The following is a 13983-nucleotide window of genomic DNA, read 5'->3' on the forward strand; positions in this document are numbered from 1 at the left end:
CAGGAGTTCACTGACGTTATTTACGTGTCACAATTGAGAGAGAGGCAGAACTGCAGCTGGTGATCTTACGTGCGTGCTTCTTTGATCACATGAAGTTTACATTTGGAAATTAATCCATAACACAACGGTGAGTGTGGCATGTTCAGGTTTTTTACCCCTTTTGTGTTTTGTGGCTAGATTTATATATATATACTCAACAAAAATATAAATGCAACACTTTTGGTTTTGCTCCCACTCTGAAAGGTGCAGTTTTGTTTCATGGGGGATACCAGTCAGTATCTGGTGTGACCACCATTTGCCTCATGCAGTGCAATACATCTCCTTTGCATCATCCGTGAAGAGAACACCTCTCCAACGTGCCAAAAGCCAGCGAATGTGAGCATTTGCCCACTCAAGTCGGTTACGACGACGAACTGGAGTCAGGTCGAGACCCCGATGAGGACGACGAGCATGCAGATGAGCTTCCTGAGACGGTTTCTGACAGTTTGTGCAGAATTCTTTGGTTATGCAAACCGATTGTTTCAGCGCTGTCCGAGTGGCTGGTCTCAGACGATCTTGGAGGTGAACATGCTGGATGTGGAGGTCCTGGGTTGGGTGGTGTTACACGTGGTCTGCGGTTGTGAGGCTGGGTTGGATGTACTGCCAAATTCTCTGAAATGCCTTTGGAGACGGCTTATGGTAGAGACATGAACATCAAGTACACGAGCAAGCAGCTCTGGTTGACATTCCTGCTGTCAGCATGCCAATTGCACGCTCTCCTCAAATCTTGCAACATCTGTGGCATTGTGCTGTGTGATAAAACTGCAGCTTTCAGAGTGGCCTTGTACTTGTGGCATCTAGGCACACCTGTGCACTAATCATGGTGTCTAATCAGCATCTTGATATGGCACACCTGTGAGGTGGGATGGATTATCTCAGCAAAGGAGAAGTGCTCACTATCACAGATTTAGACTGGTTTGTGAACAATATTTGAGGGAAATGGTGATATTGTGTATGTGGAAAAAGTTTTAGATCTTTGAGTTCATCTCATACAAAATGGGAGCAAAACCAAAAGTTGAGTATTTATTTATTTATTTATTTTTTACTTTGAGAGAGTGTAAATTTGAGCAGGGGTGGTGGCCAAGTGGTTAATGCGCTTGGTTTCGGTTCAGAAGGCTCCGGGTTCAAATGCCACCCCTGCCACATTTCTCCATGTAATGTGGAATTGCGTCAGGAAGTGTTATGTGTCGGACGCAGCTCGGAGAACCGACCAGCGTTTGAAGGACCCAGTATGAAATAAGCAGAGCACGGTACAAAGGCTAACTGAATTTAATACATAACAGTGATAATATAATAACAAAGGTGCGGCCTGGCGTGGTGCGCTCCCAGCAGCGCTAACGGTCCGGAGCCAGAAGTTGTTTCGGACCCAAGGACCCCGCCGACACCCCCCAGGTGGCCGCAACAACCGAGTCTGTGAAAGAAGGAACCATTATGTGAGTCCACACTCTACACACAGAACACTTAAAGGTGTACAAAACAGCAAAACACTTCCTGGCTTGATTACTGATCAGCTTCCCAACCTGCAGGCATGAACAATCAGTTCACAAAACTTCCACTGCAGTGAAGCTGATACATGACTAACATACAGCTCAATACAATAAGGTGTGAGGGACACCACATTTACTGACTGTATAACTGTTAGTCACAAAATCTAACGTACCTCAGGAAGTGTGCTGACGAGCGTGAGACTCACCCCCTCCTCTTTCACAGACTGTGCATCAAACCTGGACGTTCTTAGCATCGCTGTTGATGAGATGGCTCCCGAGACGACGATCTCACCCGTCTGGTCACAAGGTCGAGTCTCTGGCAAATACACACTGTGCACTCCAGTCTTAAATGCCAACATGTTCCAATCCATCCAGATGCACCACAGCTGTGAGTCCTGACGCGTCGCAGGTGATCAGGGTGAGGTCCTGACAGCTCAGCAACACAGCCACTCAGTCCCAAAACGCACGCCACCTGGGAGGAAAACCAAAAACAGAAACAAACCGGCAGCCAGGCCCCCCCCAGCCATATAACAGGAAGGGCATCCGGCGTAAACTTGTGCCAATTCAACAGCAAGATCCACCTTGGATAGTGGCGACCCCGAGTGCAAACAAGGGAGCAGCCGAAGGGACTTACTAGAGAGTGTAAATTTGGAGCTGGAATGTGTGTATGTGTGCTGCCGCTGCTGCTGCTGTGTGTGTGTGTGTGTGTGTGTGTGTGTGTGTGGTGTGCGCACCGCGCGCACTGTGCAGGCTGATGAGATGCTCATTTTCCCCCGGCAGCACATGTATTTTTTTTAGATTTTATTGATAAAACACTCATAATTAATTGTGCCACAAAACTGATCCTGGAACAGAGATGGTTACTGACAGCCTGCATTTCATGGCCGTGCAGGTACACATCAACCTTCTTGGAGCTGCAGCTTTTACCGTGACTGCATCAAAATGAACAGTTGTCACTTAAAAACGGAGTCATCTAACACGACATCACACTTACGTAAACTTTGGAATTAATCTGTGCCTCAGTTCTCAATGTTATCAGCTGCATTCCATTTAAGCGCACACTGGGATGCTTGTCGTAGTGACGCCTTGTCGGGAAACACCGAGTACTCACAAGTACTTTGTTTTTGGATGTCTACGTAGCTGTTTTTTGCGAATGCCGTGTACTTTGAAACCGGTCACGAAAGTGCACAAAGTAATCCCAGTGGATCATTGGATGGTCACTAACAGCCTAAATCTAAATTGTTATGATTTTTGTGCGACATGTCCTTTAAAACAAAAAACAAGAATTAGGTGCACATGTTTGAATTTTTAGGATCTTCTCTAATCCATTCACTCATGTCTGTGTCATCATTCCCTGTCAGAGAAAGTCCAATAGAAGGTGTTAATATTTAAGGTCATCATATTTATGTCAAATATCTGCAGATCATTTTTCATTTGGCTGCATTGTCAGTGAGCCTACAGCTTGTGAACTGCCTTTCACACTGAGCACACAAATGTATGGTCTGAAGGCCCTTAAGGCAGGGACAGTGTTGCCAGACACAGCTTTTTTTTTCCAGCCAAAAAAGCTGTTCAAAAAACATGTTTGTTCAAGGAAAGTGCAGGTGAGGGAAACCAAAGAAGAATTTACACAGGAGGGTCCTCCTGTGTCATCTGGAGGGTGAACCATGGGTTCCCACTGTCCAAAATATTGTATCTATATTTTTCTCAGTATTTTAACTGTCCTGGTTGCTTAGACAAGTGTATGATAGAAAGCAATGCAGCCAAAGCTAAATAAATATGCAACTCTGGTCAGGTCTGGTGTTTGGCCAGGTTTTTTGGTTGCATTCTCTATGGAGCTCCCCCTACAGCTCGGGAATACATATGTCACAAAACTGGTAAAAACTCACTGCCAGCCCTCCTTTCTCCCCTGTTCCCCTGCTGTCCATGTGCAATTTGCTTTCAACAGAGCAGGCGAACGCAATCATGGAGACATGCCAGGAAAGCGACAATACACAGAAATACACAGAGAGCACAGAGTTTATGGCAATATACTTAAATGTGCAACAGCAAGAACACCTGGTCTAACACTAGGAAAGATGTTTTACATGTTTCTTTATATTTCAGCTTTCGCTATTCCAAGAAAGTCCGACCGAGGCTGATACATGTATGACCCCCTGCTCTGTCACACGCTGTTTTCTCTTCCTTGCTTCCTCCGGCACACTGTTTTTTTTTTTGTGTTTTCCCTCGCTCTGCCATGACAATGAACATGTAAGATATAAAGTCTTCATTGGCTTCTTTTATAGCTGCTAGCTGCTGTTCCTCGATAGGGCAGCATGTATGTGCTGTTGTAGTGCCGTAAAGCAGTTTGTGTTTTCTTGTGAGATCTGAGACTCTCATTCAAGGACATCAGGTTAGTGTCCCTAAAGTTGCAAGGTCTGGTTTTCTGGCTATGAGACACTTGGTGGTGGGGAGGGTGATAGCCCCCATTCTCCCCAAAACAAGTTATTAAATGTTGTATAATTCCTCTTTACCTCTTCTTCCATACCTAAGGTTTGAATTTCAACTTCTGCCCTGCTTATTTTTGTTCTGCATCACCAACTCTATTGCTAATGTTGTGAAATGACAAACTCTTTCAGTGTGGACGAATTCTACTGGTACAGCAATGATGTGGCAGTATGGCATATCCCTACCGTTGGGCCATCGCTCTAGTGTTAATATCTGCCATCCAATTTATACTGCCAAAGATGAGGTTCTTGCAGTTTTGAAATAGTGTTTTGCTAAAACCTTGTAAGGATAAGCAAATTAACCAGTACAGAATACTACCACAGTTTATAACCAGTATCTGAACCTCGTAGATGAAAAGGGTGAGACAAATAGCATTAAGCAAATATAATGCAGGTCACCACAAGAATAATCAAGACTGTCCTGCACTATCCTTGGAACTATGTACAAAAAAAACAGAAACATAATTTCAGGAAACAAAAAAAAACAAAAAAACAAAAAAAACATATAGAAACAAGGTGAAGGTCAATAAGCAAGTTCAGGTATGGTACCAAATGAAGGGAAAAGAGGTTGTTGTGCATGTGAACAGCAAAACCATACAAGATAGAGCAAATACACTAATGCTCATTATTCAGTGAAAGATGATGCACTGATTAGATTAATTCTAAGACAAGTACTTTTGGTCTCTCCTTCCAAACCATGGGTCCCCAATGTCCACTTTAAGTCGGGTTGGTTAACGGTGAGTTGACAATGTGGAAGGAAGAGAACAACAAATAGGAGGGTAGTCAAGTGGTTAAAACCCGGCAGGGAGAGGTGAGGAGGGTTGGGTAAGTCGGTGCTTAAATTCTGACCTGGGACATTGTTAACATAGCAACCATCCACAAGTAAGTGACCATCCCTGGGGTCGCAGAGGGGAGGTAAATAAGGAGTGTAGGAGGCGCTGGCTCTAACATAGCGCCAGATGCAACCTATCAGGAAATGGAGATGAAGAAGGACGAACACATCAAATATGGGCTAGAACTGATAGAAACACAGAGAGGAACAGAGAAAGAAGCACAGAAAGAAAATATGCCAGCATCTACATACAGAAGGCAGAGCTGAAAAAAAGACAGAGAGAAAGGGAGGAATGTAATAAAAAAAAATACTTCTGCCTAAAAATTATGTCTGTAATTGGCCTCACATCAGTAGTCCAATTATATTTAATTATTAATAAACAAAATAAAACTAATATTTTCTATACCAGAACAATGGTATACAACCAGATATCAGCACAATATAATGACATTTAGTCATGACCTAAGTGTAATAACAACTGTGCTAATAAAATACTCAGAACACTCTAAATGCAAATGAGTTTTATAAATATAATGAGTGACACAAGCTTTCTTTGATGTGTTCATTAGGAAAACCGTTAGCATTGTTAGATAAGCAGATAACAAGCAAAGTCTAAACCACCAGCAGACAGAAGAGAGAATGAGAGAGAGAGAGAGAGAGACTCTTCAACTACAGCACAGTCCTCTAAATAAGTCTAAAACTCTATGAAAAGAACAATGTAAGGGGACATCTGTCTGAATATGATATACAGTAAATGCAAAACTGCTCTCGTGTCCTCTTTGGACATGCCACAAAGTGCACTCATCAAATGGCACATCAAATGGTTCCTTTTCAATGACTGGAGCCAAAGTGACAGATGGAAATAAAGAACGGAGGTATATGAACAGGGAAAGCAGCGCAGGGTGTCATTAAGTGGGTCAAAGCAGGGTGGAGTGTTCTGGATCCGACATGATGACATGGTTATGGGAGGGACACAAAGACTGATCAGTAGCTACATGGATTATGTTGTCTACTGTGTAGCACTGAGCAGAAACTCTTGTTTCTGGGAAGAATCTTGGAACACACCAAACTAATACTTGGTCAATACATAGGACATAATGTCAGTGTGAGATAGAAAATGTGGAACACTATGAAAACATCACAGCTTATGATAGTCAGATTACTGTACTGTAAGAGATAAAAGAAATGTACACTCACTGGTCACATCATCGGGCACACCTGTTCAAACGCAAATGTCTAATCAGCCAATTATGTGGCAGAAAGTCAATGTATTTACACATGATAAAGAGAATATGCCAAAGTTCAAACCAAAAATGAGAATGGGGATGGAAGACAATTCATGTAATTTTGAACATGGTGCAGTTGGTACCAGATGGCCTGTTGGATTATTTCAGAAACTGCTAATCTGCTGGGACTGTCTCACACAACCATCTCTACAGTCAATGGAGAAGGGTTCCCGGATGCTACGTAGATCCCACAGGTTTTAGCCTTATGGTTAGAGTGCGTGCCCTCCCATCCAGAGATCAAGAATTGTGCCCCGAGGGGGGATAACACAGGGTTGAAACCTGGAATGAAGAATCTCAACTTCTTCTGCGGTACTCAATGGTAGGGTCAGAATTTTGCATAAACAAAATGAAAGCACAGATATATCCTGCCTTCAATCAACAAATCAGGCTGCTAGTGGTGTAAAGGTGTGGGGACTGCATGATAGTATCATGCCAACATGGAGCAAAATGTTCCCAGCACCTTATGCTACGAAGAATTAAGTCTATTGGCTGTTCCAAAGACAAAAGAGGTCCAAATACCAAGGTAAACCTATTGAGGTGTCCAGTGAGTGTAGACTTAAATAGAGAAAGAAAACCAAAGCAAACAAATTGATAATGGAGGGAAAGAGCAAGAGAGACAGATCAGGAAAGGGAGAGAATGAAAAGTCAAGGCAGATGATGGAAAAGATGAGACAGCAGGATGAAGGCTTTGTTCCAGTGTTAGTACACACACATGCCAAGATGCAAATATAAGCATTCTCTATTTCATTGCAGGATCATGGGCCAAAAACCCACAAACCATCACAAACCCAACAATCATAAAATAATTATATAATGAAATCAGGCATGTCTTCATCTGACATGTGATGCTAACACTATTAATTACCAAGGATTATTACATTTATTCTGTTGAAAATGACATTAAAACTTTTATTTTTTTTGTAGAATTTGCATGATTGGAGGGTTTCAGTCTCAAGCTACTTTTGAAAAACACCTGATAGTGCAAAACATACAATTATAGAGACATTATGTCAAAAATGACTGTTACAGACACAGTTTGTAAAGCATTTGGTGGTGTCATATTCCAAACAAGGACAAGATGGTAAGTTTGTAAAGACATGTCTTAATTATTGTCATACAGGACAATCATGGCTAGGTGGTCAACTCATGTTGATAGCTACTGTACTTTCTTTATTAATTGTTATTTAAAAACTGTTTTTTTTTCAAAATATAAAATATATTTTGTATTTATATTTGTATTTATATTAGAAATTTACACCAAAACCAATGAAAGACACTGGACTTGTGCCACAGTGCAATTTTCACCAGCTTCAATTTGAATGGAGTATGTTGGCCACAAACTTTGCAGACATCATGCAGTAGATTCACTGTAGATGGAAACAAGCTAGCTACATTTTTTTTTTAAAATCTGTATGGTATGAAAGTCTGTTCTTAAAAATTATCCCCTTAAGTATAAGAAACAGTTATAAATAATTGTTGAATCTTTCATGCTGTTAGTCCGTGTTGCTTCCTCCTGATGGAATTCTTCTTCGGACAAAGGTATGTAAGCATAATCACTGTTTAATTATAAAAAAATTACAACAGGGAAATTCCTAAATTTGTTTTTGTTGTTCACCATTCAGAGCACACACACACACACCTTCAATGGTACACCCTGGACATGACGCCAGTCTGTCAAAGGGTCAAACACATTCATACCCGCATGCACACCTATGGACAATTTAAAGTTTCCAATTCACCTAACCTGCGTGTCTTTGGACGTGGGGAGAGAGCCAGAGCACCCAGAGAGAACCCACGCAAACACGGGGAGAACACGCAAACTCCACACAGAAAGGCCACAGGTGAGAATCAAACCCATGTCCTTCTTGCTGTGAGGCAACAGTGCTAACCACTAATCCACCATGCTGCCCCATTCAGAGCAGTTTTATCGAATTAATTTGTTAAATGCTGAGATTGTTAGCTGACTTTAGTAATTATGTATTCATGCCATGGATTGTGTACATGTTCATTATTTGCATGTGTTTGCATTTATATGAACTCACCTAAAACTAAATGCAATCACATTAAATAAATTAAAAAAGTACAACAGCAAAACTGCAATCTTAAAAAACCCCTCACCATCCTGATGAACACGCATAGCTGAGGCCGTAATGTCAGTTGTGACGTTGAAATATGGCAGCCACAGGTCCTGTACACACATCATGAACCTTTTTCAGTATCAATTTTACTTTACTCATTAAAATGTGACATTTTGTTTGGTAAAGAAAAAGAACTCACCTCAGCTTGCTTGTCCTGGAACACTTTATAGATGCTGGTGTTGAAGGCAGAGCCAGAAAACATAGAGGTGATGGGATAGGTCAGATCCAGGACTGTTTTAAATACTGAGTTCATTCCCTGTTGAAGTGATACAAACAGAAATAAAACTGTTTTGGTTTACTGCCCACATTTGTTCAGAAACAAACATAAATAAACCAATTTTGTACAATCAGGATGGTTTGGTTTTTCAAAGTCTCAAATGTTATTGAACAACAGCAACAAAACATATATACAGTCTACCTATGTGTGTGAATTGGTTGGGGGTGGTGGGGGGGGTAAAGACATACATAAAGAGCCCTGTCTATCAATGGCACAAACTGCAGGGCAAAGGGGTTGCATTTTCACTAAATTAGTCATGGTTGTGTTTTGAGCATAACATGAAATAAACAGTCATTTGATATCCTTCTTAAGCCACAAGCCTGAACATATCTGAAGCAAAGGGCACACTTTTGCACAGACAAAGTGGATGAATGACTACAGCAGGAAAACCTGACATAACATCACAAATCTCCTGTCAAACTACCACAAGACACTGGAACCAATGGCAAGTGACCATGCTGTTCCACATATAATGTTAAAAGAAAATAGAACTTCTGTTGTATCTTTATAAAGTTAATGTCCAGGCTCCCTTAAATTCTGTTGGGTGAGATTAATTTTATATGGGCAAGTGGGGTAAAGGAATGAGTATGAGTAATTTTTATTCAATCCAAATATGGTTTCAGTCATTCTTGTTGAGTGTGGTAAAGATTCCAGTGTCTTTTACCTTCTGTAAAATGATCTGTATAAATGACCTCAGATTATATTAATCCCATTCAAATCGAGACATATAATAGTAAATGGACTACATTTATATAGCGCTTTTCCATCTGCAGCAGATGTTCAAAGTGCTTTAAAATAATGCCTCACATTCACCGCGATGTCAGGCTGCTGCCATACAAGGCGCTCACTACACACTGGGAGCAACTAGGGGATTAAGGGCCTTGCGCAAGGGCCCTTAGTGATTTTCCGGTCAGGCTGGGTTTTGAACCAAGGATCCACTGGTCTCAAGCCCAACGCTTAACCACTAGACCATCACTTCCCCACATCAATAATATTCTCTCAGAAAGGAGCTTTTTCGCCATTTATCTCAAGTATGAAAGCACTTAAAGAAGTATTTGAAAGGCAAACACTTGAGTTTTATTTACAAATAATTTATGTATCAATGTGTCTGTATCATATCCAGATAAATGTGCCACATGGTCAAAATGTCCTAGGTGACGTTTTGTCACAATGCAAGGAACATGCCTCATCTAAGCTACCAGTGAATCCTGGTTTGTTTGACACAAAATCATTTCAGTGTAACCCAAGGATCTTCTGAAGAGACCAAGCACCAAAGACATCTAGGCATCACTTTCAGTATCTGGTTAGCACCATACGAGGTCCTTTTTATTTTTTTCAAAAACTATATGGATTTCATTCATATGTTTTTATGTCAGACATGCTTGAACCCTCGTGCGCATGCGGCGCGGAGCGGCGGCACAGGAAAAACACCTCCGTGTTGATAACCATTTGTAAAATCCAGGCGGCTTTTGATGGCTTTCAGTGGAGTGAGTATATGAGAAATTGTTTAACAGCTGGACATGTTCCAACTTGTCTTTAAGGCTTCCAACAGAGGTGTTTTTCCTGTGGCGGAGCGTCGCAGCGGCTGCGAGCCGACGCTGCAATCCGTCCGCACGTCTTTCATTAAAAAAATCTCCTTTAACAGTGGAATATCCGGATAAAATGCTGAAACCGACTTCTTCTGAAACTTCTCTGTTCTCTCACGATGTCCTGGATCAATAGAGCCTGAAATGTGGAGGTTTTCAGCTTGAACAGGCTGATGACGCCGCCTGAGACGTCTCGCACCGTGGGAAGTCCTTAAAGCGACAGTATCACCTCAAAATCTCTCATCAGCCGTTAAAATTTTCACTGAAAACCAGCTTAATTTTTCGAACCGTGTCCACTTCGATGTGTCTCACAGGTTTAGAAAAAATTTTGATCAAACAAAGCGCCAGACAAAGGAATTCCGACGAGGGGCTGGACGACTCCTCCCACAAGGAGTGCTCACAAGCGAATGACGTCACCGACAGGCGTGGAAAAACTCACGCATGCGCACGAGGGTTCAAGCATGTCTGACGTAAAAACATATGAATGAAATCCATATAGTTTTTGAAAAAAATAAAAAGGACCTATACTTTATGGACAGCCCTCGTATACTCGTATTATGACAGGACCAGTGGGACACCAAGGCACGGTTCCAGACTAACTTTTTACTTGGCAGTGTAGCCCCTTACTGAAAATTTTAGATGCACAAGCAGACAATTTAGAGGCACACACATTAAGGGGCAATGCAATTCTCCACATTTCTCCCATTTTGTGTATTTATTGCTTACAATATGCCATTTTAAGTTCAAATGTCAAATTTCAATTGAAATGGTGCATTTGATTTTTCCTCCTCAACCTCAGTAACTTGTGGCTTTACTGGATTTGGCTCTGGTAAGGAAATACGTCAGTGAGTGTGACTTTTGCATAACTGTATTACTTTCATGCTCCTTTACTTAGTCTACAAATAAATATTGAATGTATATTATTATTAATAATAAATAATTATTATTTAAAGAAATCATCCTCTCCTCTCCTCTTAACTGCATACAACCATATGTATTGGCAGAGCGATTAAGAGACATGAATATTGATGTTGGCCTAATCTTATGGATTATTGACTTTTTAACAAACAGATTGCAGAGAGTCAGAGTTAATGAAACTCTCTCCGATGCTGTTGTATCATCCACTGGAGTCCCTCAGGGCTGCATTTTATCCCCTTTGTTGTTTGTTTTTTATACTAATCTCTGTCAAAGCCAACATGATAATCATCACATCATAAAATATGCAGATGATTCAGTCATCCTGTCCGTTTTGCACGGTGATGACTCCACAGACCATAGTTTGGTCTTGCTGGACTTTTTAGAGTGGTGCCATTCATCTTTTCTACATATAAATGTGGATAAAACCAAAGAAATGCACATTGATTTCAGGAAAACACCACCTGTTCTGAATCATATGTCCATTGATGGGAAGCCCATAGATATTGTTGAGAATTATAAGTATCTGGGCACCAAAATTGACAATAAATTATCCTTTGAATTGCAGGTTAATGCAGTGTAAGGCTCATCAGAGAATGCACCTTCTGCGAAAACTTAGGAATTATAATGTAGATGGTGTCTTCATGAAAATGTTCTATAGTTGCTTTGTGGAGTCTGTTAACCTTTTCCTTCCTGTGTTGGCTTAACCTACTGAACCTTAAGAATCACAATCGTCTTTGTAATATTGTCAAGGAATGTGGTAAATTGTGGGAACTCAGTGCACGGACATTATGGACCTTTTTAAAACAAGGGTTATGTCAAAAGCCAGGAAAATTATGGCCGATTCTGCACACCCTCTGCACCCACAATTTAAGTTTCTGCCCTCGGGCTGATACCTGGTAATGCCCAGATGCAGAACCAACAGACTAAAAAACTGTTTTATTCCCACAGCCATTGCTCTCCTAAATAACACCTAAGGACTCACTGTTGCACTTAAGTCTATACTAACTCGCACCTTATTTCTGGGCTCTTGTTTTATATATTTATTCTGCTGTGTTTTTATGTTTTTTATGAATTTGTATGATGTGGTTTTATGAATGTAATGTAATTTTTACTGCTGACTGCACCTGAACTGCCCCCATGGGGACTAAATAAATGATCAAATCAAATCAAATCATTATTGCACAATGTGAAGCAACAGCAACAATGGACAAGTTATGGCAAGAAATATTTAGAGCAACGTCTAAGCTTTTTAAGTTAATTAATGTTTATATTTTACTTCAAAATGAAAAAGTAAATAAGTAAAACATTAAACCTGAGGTCAAAAAACAAATGATAAATGTATATTTATCAGGGTTTTTCTTTGGAAAACTACCCTGAGCTCTTACAATGTCAATTATAGTTCAATTTATTAATTTATATAGCGCAAGCTCACGACAGAGTCGCCCCAAGGCGCGTCACATAACACACAATTCATAACAACACAAAGTAAATTAAAATCAAAATTAAAATCAAAAAGGGCACAATAAAAAGGTAAAACACAGTAGAATAAAAATAAATTACAAGGCAAACATAAAAACAGAAAAAATTAATGATAAGACAGTCTAAAAAAGTGGGTCTTCGGTCTTGATTTAAAAGTCTCCTCTGTGTCAGACTACCTTATAACTGCAGGTAGATCGTTCCAGAGAGAAGGTCCACGGTAGGAGAAGGCTCTATACCCCAAAGACTTTTATTCACCCTTGGAACACACAGAAGCCCTGCGCTCTGCGAACACAAGGGCCGCGCCGGTATGTAGGGCTTAACCAAGTCCGTCAGGTAGGAAGGAGCCAGTCCATGAACAATTTTATACACCAGCAACAGGACTTTAAAATCTAGTCTGGGTGTAATGTGGTCAAACCTTCTACTTTGTGTCAGAAGTCTGGCAGGAGCATTCTGCACTAATTGAAGACCCCTAATGCTGGACTGCTGCAGACCAGAAAATAAAGCATTACAATAATCCAATCTGGAAGAGATAAATGCATGTATCAAAGTCTCAGCATCAGCCATAGACAGGATGGGACGAATCCTCACTGTTTCGCTGATGGAAGAAGGCAGACCTCATAATATCGCTAATATGGAGGTCAAACAACAACGTAGGATCAAAAAGTACCCCAAGATTCCTCACTGTGTCCGTATGACGTATAACACACAAACCCAAACTAAGCGCCAGTTGGTCAAACTGGCTGGACCAAGAACCATCATTTCAGTCTTATCATAATTTAAGAGTAGGGCGTTACTAGACAACCAACTTCTCACAGATACAAAGCAATCTTCTAAGGATTTTATATGGGTAAGATTACCAGCAGTTATCGGCATGTACAACTGAGTATCATCAGCATAGCAATGAAAGGCAACCCCATAATGCCACAGAATATGCCCAAGGGGTGCTATATAAAGTGAGAAAAGCAAGGGGCCTAACACAGACCCCTGTGGAACCCCAAATTTCATTTCACCAAGGCCAGAGGTAGTGTTATTATACACAAAACAATGAGAACGACTGGACAAGTATGACGTCAACCAAGCAAGGACACTTCCAGTAATACCAAAGTAATTTTCCAGCCTTTCAAGTAAAACACGATGATCCACAGTATCAAACACAGCACTAAGATCTAAAAGCACCAACATCATTGTGCAAGGTGGAGTACCTCTAATTTGGAGCTACGTCTCTTCCGTTCCAGAAGTATGTACACACACACACACACACACACACACACACACACACACACACACACACACACACACACACACCACACACACACACACACACACCACACACACACACACACACACAAACCTGTTAACCTGGGAGGTGATTTAACCCGAAAACACACTCCACTGAGGCGTAGAACATCTCTCTGTGTCCTGACAAGACCACAGAAGCCCGCTCTCTTGTCTCCCTTA

At 41.0% G+C, this 13983-nt stretch overlaps 1 protein-coding gene across 3 annotated transcripts in view; it reads right to left on the reverse strand.

Annotated features, from left to right (window-relative positions):
* Positions 1 to 13983, reverse strand: part of pnpla6 (patatin-like phospholipase domain containing 6) — a 224248-nt gene that overhangs the window by 65360 nt on the left and 144905 nt on the right. For 2 of the 3 annotated variants that reach the window (XM_034187301.1, XM_034187298.1), the window contains exons 28-30: positions 8405 to 8521; positions 8246 to 8315; positions 4859 to 4975 (exon numbers count right to left, since the gene is read on the reverse strand). In XM_034187301.1, the coding sequence (XP_034043192.1) occupies positions 4859 to 4975; positions 8246 to 8315; positions 8405 to 8521 (304 nt within the window). The remainder of the gene's footprint in view (positions 1 to 4858; positions 4976 to 8245; positions 8316 to 8404; positions 8522 to 13983) is intronic. The other variant, XM_034187299.1, reaches the window with a different exon arrangement.

Source organism: Thalassophryne amazonica, chromosome 15, assembly GCF_902500255.1.
Source record: "Thalassophryne amazonica chromosome 15, fThaAma1.1, whole genome shotgun sequence".
Classification (NCBI taxonomy): Eukaryota; Metazoa; Chordata; class Actinopteri; order Batrachoidiformes; family Batrachoididae; genus Thalassophryne; species Thalassophryne amazonica.